General features: G+C 48.3%; 1 protein-coding gene across 1 annotated transcript in view; it reads right to left on the reverse strand.

Annotated features, from left to right (window-relative positions):
* The window catches only part of VIPR1 (vasoactive intestinal peptide receptor 1), a 182,186-nt gene that overhangs the window by 127,759 nt on the left and 39,694 nt on the right, over nucleotides 1–14,733 (reverse strand). Inside the window, exon 2 of the mRNA XM_083186663.1 lies at nucleotides 9,562–9,658. Coding sequence (XP_083042789.1) covers nucleotides 9,562–9,658 — 97 coding nt within the window. The remainder of the gene's footprint in view (nucleotides 1–9,561; nucleotides 9,659–14,733) is intronic.

Here is a 14,733-nt window from a genome sequence, read left to right on the forward strand (position 1 = left end):
GTTATGTGTGTATTAAACTTTTATCTTACAGTGTGTCAGTGTGATTTTGTTAACTATTTTTTGTACTGCAGAACTACAAGTGCCAGCGGGCCCTTTAATGCCCCGCATGCTGGGACTTGTGGTTCTCCAAGTCCCAGCATGCAGGGTAGGCTTGCTGGGACTCATAGTTCGCCAGTATAAAACAATAGTTGTACTTCTTTTTTTTTACACAAGCCATCAGCCCGATGCCCACCGCCCAGGGGCATCGGGGACAGTCCCGGACTATCAGCATGGGCTGGTAAGTCCTGGAGGGGGGGGACCCCTTCATTGGGGGGGTCCCCACTTCCCCAGGACCCCTGCCCATGCTGACCAGCCAGGGGGTTAATGCTTTGGCCGCGGGAGCTTATATAATAAGTTTCCCCCGGCTGTGGCATTACCCTGCTGGCTGGTTGTGTCCGGTGCTGGTTCTTAAAATACGGGGGACCCCTAGTCATTTTGTCCCCCGTATTTTGGGAACCAGCGCCAGTCCTTGAGCCTGGTGCTGGTTTCATGAAATCAAGGGGACCCCTATCTGTCGGGGATCCTGATTTTATGTCACCAGCGCCGGCTCAGTGAGCCCGGGGCTGGTTATGCTCGGGCGGGGGACCCCGCGTTCGTTTTTTTTTTATTTTAACCCTTTATTTTATTTTTTACAGCAGAACCCTGCACAGAACATTGCGATCTGTGCAGGGTTCTGGCTCATTCGCCAAACAGACCCTGGTCTGAAATAAGTGCAATAATTAGGCACCTAAAAAATGTGATGTGCAAATGCGCATTGCATTAAATAAGCGACTTGTATACTTTTCTATACGAAAACATCTGGATGCGACAAAAGTGCGAATTAATCTTGCGCTTTTGGTCCGCATACCTTATCGCACATAATATGCGATTTCTGCCCCTTAACGCATCACATTAAATTGGCGATTTCAATGAAAAATGCGATATCGCCATTTTGTGGTCTAAATAACGCAAAAAAACGGAAATCGCAGAGCATAGAATGTCACCCACAGTGTCATTGTTGCGTGTCCTGGCGATTCTATCGACAACTGCCAGGACCCGTCATAAAACGGAAGGGGGAGCGCGCACACAGGAGACGCTCGCGTACCTCGTTCCATCTGAGCTCTCCGTCCCTCCCCCACAGATCCCCGCACCCCCTCCTAAACCTGCCCGTCTCCCTGAAGTGGAGAGGTGCAGGGAAAGCGATCCCCGCCGCCGCGAGTCACGCACGTCCCCGCCAGCTCTGGCGATTCCCTGCGCTGCCTGAGAGGCGCTTTATATGCACGGTCTATTTATCAACCAGAGAAGAGACAATTCTCTGGACAAGAGGAGTTTCCTCTAATCTCCTAACCTTGGTCCTTCTGGTCTGTCCCTAGCATGTCGACATTCCCATGTCGAACTTATGCATATTGACACAAGAACTGTCAACCTCACACACACTCCTCTGTTTAATGTCAGGGACCTATGTAGCGGGACCCCGGCCATACTGCAAGATAGAAGCATTAATGCTATGGAACGATGAATCGGATGATTCCTCACCCCCGGGAGCAGCTCGGGTCAGATCCAGCTCACTCACATAGAACACAAGCACTGGAACATGCAGATACAGTATGTGGCTGTCACCGGGGACCTGTACTGTACGGGAGATAAGAGTGCGGTGTTGGCAGAAGCTGAGCGTGCACTCAGGCAGAGGAGTGTTTTGTTGGACCCTAGAAAGGATTCAACCTCCACAAAGCTACCCACAGCAACCACAGCGACAATGCAACCACAGCGACAATGCAACCACAGCGACAATGCAAACACAGCGACAATGCAAACACAATGTCACGTCAAATATTTGTCCACCGGTTAAACCAGGCAAAACAGCAACAAGATTCCTCTGTCCGTTCTGTGTACGTGAGGCCAAGAGAATGCAACCCGCTTCCTAATACTAACCTGCCAGCGATGCTGGGTAAGGGCCGAGCAGGATATAAATGAGTGTGAATCAGGCCCACACTTCCTCACATCAGTGTCCATAGGAAATATAAGTACAGCATTGTAACTACAGGGATTTGCAGATGGAATAGAGGAGCACAGAGTAGGGCACAGCACATACTGTATATAGAGTAGGGCACAGCACATATATAGAGTAGGTAGGGCACAGCACATGTATAGAGTAGTGCACAGCATGTATAGAGTAGGGCACAGTACATGTATAGAGTAGGGCACATCACATATATAGAGTAGAGCACAGCACATATGTAGAGTAGGGCACAATACATACCTGTATATATAGTAGGGCACAGCACATCTATAGTGTAGGGCACAGCACATATATAGAGTAGGGCACAATACATATATATAGTAGGGAACCACACATATAGAGTAGGGCAAAGCACACGTATAGAGTAGGGCAAAGCACATTCAGAGTAGGGCACAGCACATATATGGAGTAGGGAACAGCAAATATATAGAGTAGGGCAAAGCACACATATAGAGTAGGGCACAGCACATGTATAGAGTAGGGCACAGCACATGTATAGAGTAGGGCACAGCACACATATAGAGTAAGGCAAAGCACATATATAGAGTAAGGCACAGCACATCTATAGATTAGTGCACAGTACATATATAGAGTAGGGCACAGCACATCTATAGATTAGTGCACAGTACATATATAGAGTAGGGCACAGCACATCTATAGATTAGTGCACAGTACATATATAGAGTAGGGCACAGTACATATATAGAGTAGGGCACAGCACATCTATAGATTAGTGCACAGTATATATATAGAGTAGGGCACAGCACATCTATAGATTAGTGCACAGTACATATATAGAGTAGGACACAGTACATATATAGAGTAGGGCACAGCACATCTATAGATTAGTGCACAGTACATATATAGAGTAGGGCACAGTACATATATAGAGTAGGGCACAGCACATCTATAGATTAGTGCACAGTACATATATAGAGTAGGGCACAGCACATCTATAGATTAGTGCACAGTACATATATAGAGTAGGGCACAGTACATATATAGAGTAGGGCACAGCACATCTATAGATTAGTGCACAGTACATATATAGAGTAGGGCACAGCACATCTATAGATTAGTGCACAGTACATATATAGAGTAGGGCACAGTACATATATAGAGTAGGGCACAGCACATCTATAGATTAGTGCACAGTATATATATATATATATATATATATATATATATATATATATATATATATATATATATTTACTGTGTCTGAGACACCAGTGTATGCGATTGTCTTGCGGTGAGAGAGAGAGAGAGTAGGGCACAGCACATATATAGAGTAGGGCAAAGCCCACACATATAGAGTAGGGCACAGCACATATATATAGAGTAGGGCACAGCACATCTATAGAGTAGGGCACAGCACATATATAAGTACATTACAATTGTTTTGGCTTAATAAGCGCATTGGAGGTTGCTGTGTCTGGGGAATATAAGACAATGAAGTTGTGTCTCAGGTCGTGGGGGTGGGGGGGTGATACTCAGTCGTATGTGACGCATGCTGACTGCTTACGTATCACATGCTGCCATGACATAGCCGTACAGGTGGAGTTATCTGAATAAGCCCCACCGCGCTGTAGCGGCTTGCGTCACCTCGGTGTACCATATCACAGGCATTGCATAAATTAAATTCGTTCGATGACTCCTGCAATTTAATTCAATTATCTCAAATGAAATTGGACGGAAAAACGGGTAACGGAAGAAAGTTCCCCGAGATTTCTCCGCACGGTGACAAGTCATTTACAGCAGGAAGCGCGAGAAGCTAATTACAGCTGAAACGTGACACAACGTCTCTGAAGGCGATAAGAAAACGGCGGCCTGAATATTTCACACGAGAGCCGCTGCCAGGACAAACACAAGGTATTGATTAGCGGAATAGTCAGCGCTGGCCACCATGGGGAGAGAGCAATCTATCCCTTATCTCTCGTCATTCTGCATGTGGATACTGGAGCACGCACCATCAGCCGGGAGCGCTGGACTCGGTGGAAGATCATTATATTAAACGGAGAAGGAGGGAAAATGAAGAAGGTTGGGCGAGAATCATCCATCACTCGCTGATTTTCCCGCCACTTCTCTACAGACCTCGTTAAGATTAGGGAATTGATGGATCAGCAGGTTCTAGCTTAGCGCAAAGCAATTAAGATAAAGTGACTATTTCTGCGAGTCTGGTCTCTGGGGAAATGTGTCTGTGGAGGAGAGTGGGGGGGGGGGGGCACCTTCAGGGCCGGCCCACGTGAGAACGCAACATGAGAAAGGGGCACCAGATAGGTGCTGCCGCCTTATACTGCGGTACCGCGAGAAAATCATGCCTGCGTCACTTTGTGGCGGTATCTTCCACCTGTCGCGTGATCTGGGTGGGCAGCATATAGATAGGTCCTTATACAGCTTTTCCCCTTTGGGAACATGCGGCTCGCGAGATGCCCTGGGGCAAACACAGGGCTGCCACTATGAATTTTGGGGCTCGCGACTGATTTCCAGTCCAGGCCCCCACCCATCCCCCCCCTCCTCCCTTCACTTACCGCCTGTCTCCTGCTGCAAGTCCAGAAGCACAGGCTTCTTCACTGCAGGACGCCAGCGGCCAATTAAAATGCAGCACCGTGGGTGAGCCAATCAGAGCTTGTGTACCGGCAGCCGCTCTGATTGGCTTAAGCTCTGATCGGCTCAAAAGCTGGTGCAGCATTTTAATTGGCCGCTGGTGTCCTGCATTGAAGAAGCAGGCAGCACAGCAGAGGCAGTCGGGGGGGGGGGGGGTTGCGGTGGCAAAATGAGCCGCCAGTGGAAGAGAATATGAGGAGAGAGGGCCCTGCTCGTGAGAGCATACACTCTAATCAGTGCACCCATGTACACGCCTCAAGGCAAGGAGGTATAAGGACACATCTATAGATGGCTTCGGCAGGGAGATCTAGTTCCTGCTATACTGGGCAAAAGACCATGGGCCCCCGACTGCCATTATCACTGACTAGTATTTCAATATAGGGAATATTCAATGTCCGTGCAGTGCTCTGGAGAGTGGTGATGTTGCCCATAGCAACAACTCATTTCTCAGTTGCATCCTAGAAAATGATAGACAGAATCTGCTTAGTTGCTATGGACAAATTCAGCACCTTTCATTTTTAGAAGCTTTGGTACACGTACCCCTAGGATTCCCCATGCAGAACAATGAGGAGAAAAGAGGGGATGGATACATCTGTGTGCTTGTATGCGGCAGCCATTTCCGTGAAGCTTCCTGGTAAATAGCAATAGAAATCATTGGTTGCTAGGGGTAACATCTCACTTAAGTAACTTGACCTCCTCACTGCATTTGTCTGCTTGGTCTGGCTATCCGGGTGATTTCCAGACTCTCGGAACTCTTGGAACCTTCTGTAATAATGGGGCAGATTTATTAAGCTTGGAGAAGAGATAAACTGGAGATAAAGCGAAGAAAAGGTAAAAGGAGATAAAGCACCAGCCAATCAGCTCCCAACTGTCTTTTTCAAACACAGCTGATTGGCTGTGCTTTATCTCCTTTTACCTTTTCTCCAGTTTATCTCTTCTCCAAGCTTAATAAATCTGCCCCAATGATGCTTGCATTCTACTCATTTATTTATTTTATTCCACAAAAAATATTTCTATTTCTATTCTGCAGCTTATGAAGATTAGAACTGGTGTAACAATACTGTAACAATACTGTAACAATACTGCAACACTGCATTGGTCATTGCATAGGTGACAATTGTTACTATCATCCAAACATGACCCTTCCTAGGCATAGTTCTGTGGGTGACACACAACCTTCCTATAACCTCATCACCTGTCAGACATCATGTATGAAGGTGGTCACACATAGTAATGGAAACCTCAGCCACCTGTTGGACATCACCCATGAAGGTGGTCACACATGGACTGGAAACCTCAGCCACCAGTAGGACATCACCCATGAAGGTGGTCATACATAGTAATGGAAACCTCAGCCACCTGTTGGACATCACCCATGAAGGTGGCCACACATGGACTGGAAACCTCAGCCACCTGTTGGACATCACCCATGAAGGTGGCCACACATGGACTGGAAACCTCAGCCACCAGTAGGACATCACCCATGAAGGTGGCCACACATGGACTGGAAACCTCAGCCACCTGTTGGACATCACCCATGAAGGTGGCCACACATGGACTGGAAACCTCAGCCACCAGTAGGACATCACCCATGAAGGTGGCCACACATGGACTGGAAACCTCAGCCACCAGTAGGACATCACCCATGAAGGTGGCCACACATGGACTGGAAACCTCAGCCACCTGTTGGACATCACCCATGAAGGTGGTCACACATGGACTGGAAACCTCAGCCACCAGTAGGACATCACCCATGAAGGTGGTCACACATGGACTGGAAACCTCAGCCACCTGTTGGACATCACCCATGAAGGTGGTCACACATGGACTGGAAACCTCAGCCACCAGTAGGACATCACCCATGAAGGTGGTCACACATGGACTGGAAACCTCAGCCACCAGTAGGACATCACCCATGAAGGTGGCCACACATGGACTGGAAACCTCAGCCACCAGTAGGACATCACCCATGAAGGTGGTCACACATGGACTGGAAACCTCAGCCACCAGTAGGACATCACCCATAAAGTTGGTCACACATGGACTGGAAACCTCAGCCACCAGTAGGACATCACCCATGAAGGTGGTCACACATGGACTGGAAACCTCAGCCACCTGTTGGACATCACCCATGAAGGTGGTCACACATGGACTGGAAACCTCAGCCACCAGTAGGACATCACCCATGAAGGTGGTCACACATGGACTGGAAACCTCAGCCACCTGTTGGACATCACCCATGAAGGTGGTCACACATGGACTGGAAACCTCAGCCACCTGTTGGACATCACCCATGAAGGTGGTCACACATGGACTGGAAACCTCAGCCACCAGTAGGACATCACCCATGAAGGTGGTCACACATAGTAATGAAAACCTCAGCCACCTGTTGGACATCACCCATGAAGGTGGTCACACATGGACTGGAAACCTCAGCCACCAGTAGGACATCACCCATAAAGGCGGTCACACATGGACTGGAAACCTCAGCCACCAGTAGGACATCACCCATGAAGGTGGTCACACATAGGAATGAAAACCTCAGCCACCAGTTGGACATCACCCATGAAGGTGGTCACACATGGACTGGAAACCTCAGCCACCAGTAGGACATCACCCATGAAGGTGGTCACACATGGACTGGAAACCTCAGCCACCAGTAGGACATCACCCATGAAGGTGGTCACACATAGGAATGAAAACCTCAGCCACCAATTGGACATCACCCATATGATAACCAATGAGAATGTCGCTGATGAGGGATCCGGTTTATAGATCTACAGTAAAAAGAGCAGACAGTTTGAAGGTCGACACCAAATTGTCAACATGCAAAACGTTGGTAGGGTGAAAAGGATGATAGGGCCGAAAAGTCGTCAGTGACTCGGTCGTCAAGTTCAAAAGGTCAACTTGACAAGAGGTGACACACACACACAAACACACACACACACACACATCAACACAGGGTTTTTTAATGTAATTTTTGGTCAACTGTTTCAACATTTATGACCCATGTGGACTAAGACTGGAAATAGTAACCTTGGCCAATCTTTTGAACTTGTCTACGGTCTACCTTGTTTGACCGTCGGGCTATTCCACGTTGCCCATTTGCGATTGACCTTATTTCCCATTCTATAGCTTAATGCGGATCTTTCTCTCCTGTCCATAATTCAGCTGGGCATATAATAGGACTACTGACCATGTGGCCTATATTATTACAGGTACGGGAGTTACATATTGATGTAAAATGCTGTCACCAAAACTCACGGAACCTGGGATAAATGTGGCGCTGTGGCCTATTACTTCCGTTACAGCGTCCTGTAAGGAGCCACAGAACGTGAGCGGAGCAAGCTCCAAGCCTAACACTTCCTGAGGGAACCACAGTTCCCACCGTTCCCAGTGACAGCACATCTAAATAACATCTCCGTATGATCTATAGGCCTAGCACAGATAACACTGACCAGGCTCAGCGCACATATGACACAGCCCATTACCGTTCTTATGGCTCGGATGAGTTTATATAGATCGAATGTTACATTTCTTATGTCTGACGCATTGTTACATTATGGAATGTCCAGAACTAAAGATGAGAACGATAAAATGAAAACGACTGTATAAATACTAGCCGCAAACTAAACTATGGAAGCCCAGCGGACAAAAAAAGAAAAAGCATTGTTATTTTGGAGAAGGGTTTAGGGCGGTATCACACAATGAAAACATCTGCTTTGGAGGCAGCGGTTAAGCCACAATGAGGAATGCCGGGGGCGGTTCTAAGGAGGCGTGGCCACCGCGAGTTAGGGAGTGGCCGCACTACACAGGGAACTATCAGCCCTTCATATCATTTATAATAAACTTCTAACTATCCTTTGGTGAATGAAATCCAAACCGCACCAACGATGAGTTCTGCTGATCACCAGCCAATGGTAAGGAAGACATCCATCGCTGAGAAGGACAAGAAGCCAACTGTCTAAGACAACGGAATAAGGCCATGTGCTCATTATTGCCGATCATACTGGTGATCCAGCCTAATACAGTACATTACACAGCGCTTACTACCAATGCCGCCTCACTAGGAGGCCAGGAATAATGCTATGTGCTCATTATTGCCGATCATACTGGTGATCCAAGCCTAATACAGTACATTACACAGCGCTTACTACCAATGCCGCCTCACTAGGAGGCCAGGAATAATGCTATGTGCTCATTACTGCCGATCATACTGGTGATCCAGCCTAATACAGTACATTACACAGCGCTTACTACCGATGCCGCCTCACTAGGAGGCCAGGAATAATGCTATGTGCTCATTATTGCCGATCATACTGGTGATCCAGCCTAATACTGTACATTACACATCGCTTACTACCAATGCCGCCTCACTAGGAGGCCAGGAATAATGCTATGTGCTCATTATTGCCGATCATACTGGTGATCCAGCCTAATACTGTACATTACACATCGCTTACTACCAATGCCGCCTCACTAGGAGGCCAGGAATAATGCTATGTGCTCATTACTGCCGATCATACTGGTGATCCAGCCTAATACAGTACATTACACAGCGCTTACTACCAATGCCGCCTCACTAGGAGGCCAGGAATAGTGCTATGTGCTCATTATTGCCGATCATACTGGTGATCCAGCCTAATACTGTACATTACACAGCGCTTACTACCAATGCCGCCTCACTAGGAGGCCAGGAATAATGCTATGTGCTCATTACTGCCGATCATACTGGTGATCCAGCCTAATACAGTACATTACACAGCGCTTACTACCAATGCCGCCTCACTAGGAGGCCAGGAATAATGCTATGTGCTCATTACTGCCGATCATACTGGTGATCCAGCCTAATACAGTACATTACACAGCACTTACTACCGATGCCGCCTCACTAGGAGGCCAGGAATAATGCCTACCTGAGGTCTGGTTCAAGTATTTCGTACGGTCCATACACTCCATTTGGTTTTTCTCGATCGTCATTATGATAAAACATTCTGGCGAGGTCGTAAGTATCTGCAGAACAAAGAGAAAGCAAACGTAAGGCGTCTTAGTATCACACTCATTGTGAAGGCGGAGAAGGCTTAGCTGACGGGAACCCCCACACCCAATACACAAACTCTGCACACCCACACACACAAACTCTGCACAACCACACACACAAACTCTGCACAACCACACACACACAAACTCTGCACAACCACACACACAAACTCTGCACACCCACACACACAAACTCTGCACACCCACACACACAAACTCTGCACAAATACACACACAAACTCTGCACAAGCACACACACACACTCTGCACAAACACACACAAACTCTGCACAAACACACACACACTCTGCACACCCACACCCACACAAACTCTGCACAAACACACACACACACACACAAAACATAACAATCCAAACAGCCATTAAATGCCATCCTCTGACTGACCCTTACAGCGACGGTTACGGTATATTAGATCTATAATGTCCTGGTCTATAGTCATATGGTCGACCACTAATCGTCGACAGTGAAAAGGTCGACGGGGTCCAATGGTCGACAGGGTCCAAACGTCGACAGTCAAAAGGTTGACAGGGTCAAAAGGTATACAGTGAAAAGGTTGACAGGGTCCAAACGTCGACAGGGTCAAAAGGTCGACAGCCAAACGGTCATTATGGTCAAAAGGTCGACGTGCATTTTTATTTTTATGGGTGACATAGGTCGACATAGACACTGCCTAAGTGTAACGTGTCACCTTGCTTTGGGCACACTACTATATTCTCCCCCCACGCCCTAGTGGATGTTAGGGCATGAAATACCGCCTGTCGGCACATGTCGGCTCAAAAATCTGTTAAAAAATGCATGTCGACCTTTTTCATGTTGACATTTTTGACCAAGTTGACCTTTTTATTGTCGATCTTATGACTGTCGACCTAGAGTCAATCTATGATGAGTCCGGATACCGCAGCGTATACAGTGATTACTGTCAGACACATATATACTGGCACGGAGCACGGAGTGGGGGTCAGATGGGAAGAAGTGCTCATGTTCCTGGTGCAGAAATCCCCCCATGCACTCAGTATATCAGTATGAGCCCCATGCACTCAGTATCATCAGAATGAGCCCCATGCACTCAGTATATCAGTATGAGCCCCATGCACTCAGTATCATCAGTATGAGCCCCACGCACTCAGTATCATCAGTATGAGCCCCACGCACTCAGTATCATCAGTATGAGCCCCACACACTCAGTATTATCAGTATGAGCCCCACACACTCAGTATCATCAGTATGAGCCCCAGGCACTCAGTATCATCAGTATGAGCCCCAGGCACTCAGCCCCATGAACTCAGTATCATCAGTATGAGCCCCATGCACTCAGTATCATCAGTATGAGCCCCACGCACTCAGAATCATCAATATGAGCCCCACGCACTCAGAATAATCAGTATGAGCCCCACGCACTCAGTATCATCAGTATGAGCCCCACACACTCAGTATTATCAGTATGAGCCCCACGCACTCAGAATCATCAATATGAGCCCCACGCACTCAGTATCATCAGTATGAGCCCCACACACTCAGTATTATCAGTATGAGCCCCACGCACTCAGAATCATCAATATGAGCCCCACGCACTCAGTATCATCAGTATGAGCCCCACGCACTCAGTATCATCAGTATGAGCCCCACACACTCAGTATTATCAGTATGAGCCCCACGCACTCAGAATCATCAATATGAGCCCCACGCACTCAGTATCATCAGTATGAGCCCCACACACTCAGTATTATCAGTATGAGCCCCACGCACTCAGAATCATCAATATGAGCCCCACGCACTCAGTATCATCAGTATGAGCCCCACACACTCAGTATTATCAGTATGAGCCCCACGCACTCAGAATCATCAATATGAGCCCCACGCACTCAGTATTATCAGTATGAGCCCCACACACTCAGTATTATCAGTATGAATCCCACGCACTCAGAATCATCAATATGAGCCCCACGCACTCAGTATCATCAGTATGAGCCCCACACACTCAGTATTATCAGTATGAGCCCCACGCACTCAGTATCATCAGTATGAGCCCCATGCACTCAGCCCCATGCACTCAGTATCATCAGTATGAGCTCCATGCACTCAGTATATCAGTATGTGCCCCACGCACTCAGTATCATCAGTATGAGCCCCACACACTCAGTATCATCAGTATGAGCCCCATGCACTCAGTATCATCAGTATGAGCCCCACGCACTCAGTATCATCAGTATCAGCTCCATGCACTCAGTATATCAGTATGTGCCCCACACACTCAGTATCATCAGTATGAGCCCCACGCACTCAGTATCATCAGTATGAGCCCCACGCACTCAGTATCATCAGTATGAGCCCCATTCACTCAGTATCATCAGTATGAGCCCCACGCACTCAGTATCATCAGTATGAGCCCCATGCACTCAGTATCATCAGTATGAGCCCCACGCACTCAGTATCATCAGTATGAGCCCCACGCACTCAGTATCATCAGTATGAGCTCCATGCACTCAGTATATCAGTATGTGCCCCACGCACTCAGTATCATCAGTATGAGCCCCACGCACTCAGTATCATCAGTATGAGCCCCACGCACTCAGTATCATCAGTATGAGCCCCACGCACTCAGTATCATCAGTATGAGCCCCACGCACTCAGTATCATCAGTATGAGCCCCACGCACTCAGAATCATCAGTATGAGCCCCACGCACTCAGTATCATCAGTATGAGCCCCACGCACTCAGTATCATCAGTATGAGCCCCACGCACTCAGTATCATCAGTATGAGCCCCACGCACTCAGTATCATCAGTATGAGCCCCACGCACTCAGTATCATCAGTATGAGCCCCACGCACTCAGTATCATCAGTATGAGCCCCTATCGACTTCTTTGTGTTCTGTTTTTTCAAGGTGACGGGATACGGAGCATAGCTCCACCCCCAACAACGCTGAAGCCCCGTCCCCACATTCTGATTGGCCCAGGGCATATGAAAATGGATGACCATCAATAGGTGGTTGCAGTATCGATATCGATGGCCATGTAGTTTCAACAAGCTGCAGCACTGCCTACATGTGCTACACAGTATGGTGCATCACTCCGATTAAGGTGCTGTGCCCGGGTCTGTGCCCTCTGGGGGAGCCAGGTAACATCTTGCCCAGAGAGGCTCTGACCCCTTACAGTACAATGTATCGCATTATAATAATCCCTAAATAGCCCAACACGAGATTCCTGATACCGCCACCAAGTAATGCAGCAGCAGGCGTCGATTATCAGCTGACGCCTCCTGCGGCAGTAATGATCAAAAGCTGATCCTGCACATGCGCAAAATACCATTCATTGGGGGTTATTCAGATGTCTGTCGCATCTCCAACCACCTCTGGGTAACCCCCCCATATTATTTGAGCATAGCACTCATCAAATCTTGGCATCCGATCCAGCACTCCCGTGTGCAACCAGAATGTGGCGGCTACATGCAAATGCTGCCAGTATTTACCCTGCATGTAATAATAAATAAAAGAAACCAGAGAGATAAACCTTCAAAGATTATGAGATCAGATGGGACTTATTGTCTGGCAGTAAATCCCAGGTCCCCGTAACCTGAGCTCGGCGTGTGCCGGAGCGCATCTCGCTGCTGCGGCCTCTTTGTATTCGCATCTGTTTAACGAACACTTAAGAGCTATTAATGGACTTCAAATGGCAAATTATTGTCAGCAAACACAACGTGTCCAGTACTTACTGTAATGCCAGAGCTCTTAAGGTATCTCATAAATATCCCGGATAATCTCTGTCTTCTCATTTGTTTGCACACAAAGCAATTCGATTGCAAGAACACAAATGCGGGGAACGTGCTGTATTCACTATTATACAATAAGAGGAATGTTTTATATTGCTCAAACAAGCAGCGACCTGCCTCCGCTAACTGTCTGATCACTGGATTTGCCAATACACTTGGTGGAACCATCGCTCCAGACATGATATAACACGCCGGTGAGCCCCACAGCGACCTTTACTCTCAGTGATTATATTTTCCTCATTTTCGAATCAACACGGACCATAAAAACATGAGACAGCAGGCGTCCCGCGAGTCATGGTCACCGGTGAGGTGGAGAAAACTCCGACCCCAGACAAAAGGCTGCAGTCACTGGGTATAAGAGATGGAAGCACACCACGAAACACATAGCATTACACCATGCCGCTGGGATGGTCGCCCCGATGCTCATAGTGCATGTACTAGAAGTGTGTGTGCATGGTCAACGGTGAGGTGGAGAAACCGCTGACCCCAGACAAAAGGCTGCAGCCACTGGGTATAAGAGATGGAAGCACATCACGAAACGCGTTGCATTACACCTTGCCGCTGGGATGGATGCCCATAGTGCATGTACTAGAAGTGCGTGTGCATGGTCAGCGGTGCCCATGCACGGGGTTCCCCTGCAAGCAAAGCCAGTGATGGCTTGCCATCGCTAGCTGTTTGCAAGGTGATTGGCGGAAAGCAGCCGTTTACGGGCAGCACGCCAGCGTTTTCTGTAGACTGCCCCGTAAACCACACGTGGGCCCAGCCGTTGGAAGGGAGGGATGCTGAAGCCAGGGGCGGCCTCCATCCCCCACCATGGCAGGGACAAGTAAGTCTAGACCTATTCGGTTGCTGCAAACATCAGTGGCGGTGGGGGGAGGGGATACTTTTTCTAAATCCTGGAAGAGCTCGGGCCCCCCCTCCCCATTGCAGGGAGCCAGGCAGTGGGGAGAGAGATGACAGGCAGCAGCCGCAGCTGTGCTGAGCTGGGGAGAGAAGCAGCTGCAGGGGAAACCTGTCCTCTCTCCACCTCTCGTTTATTTTTTCACCGCCCTTGCCTGGTGGCCACGCCCCCTCCATTTTACTAGGGTGCGGCCGACTGGATTTTCCCGTATGTAGGGACACTCTGGCAGGGCGGTGTTTACCTGATCACTGGGCTCTAAAGTTTTGTAGTCCAGTGATCAGGTCTGAATTAGGCCCAGAGTCTACAGGTCTCCGGTATCATGGAGTCTTCACCACCGTTCCTGGGACATCTGTATTACA

This window comes from Crinia signifera, chromosome 5 (assembly GCF_055691185.1).
Source record: "Crinia signifera chromosome 5, ASM5569118v1, whole genome shotgun sequence".
NCBI classification, from domain to species: Eukaryota; Metazoa; Chordata; class Amphibia; order Anura; family Myobatrachidae; genus Crinia; species Crinia signifera.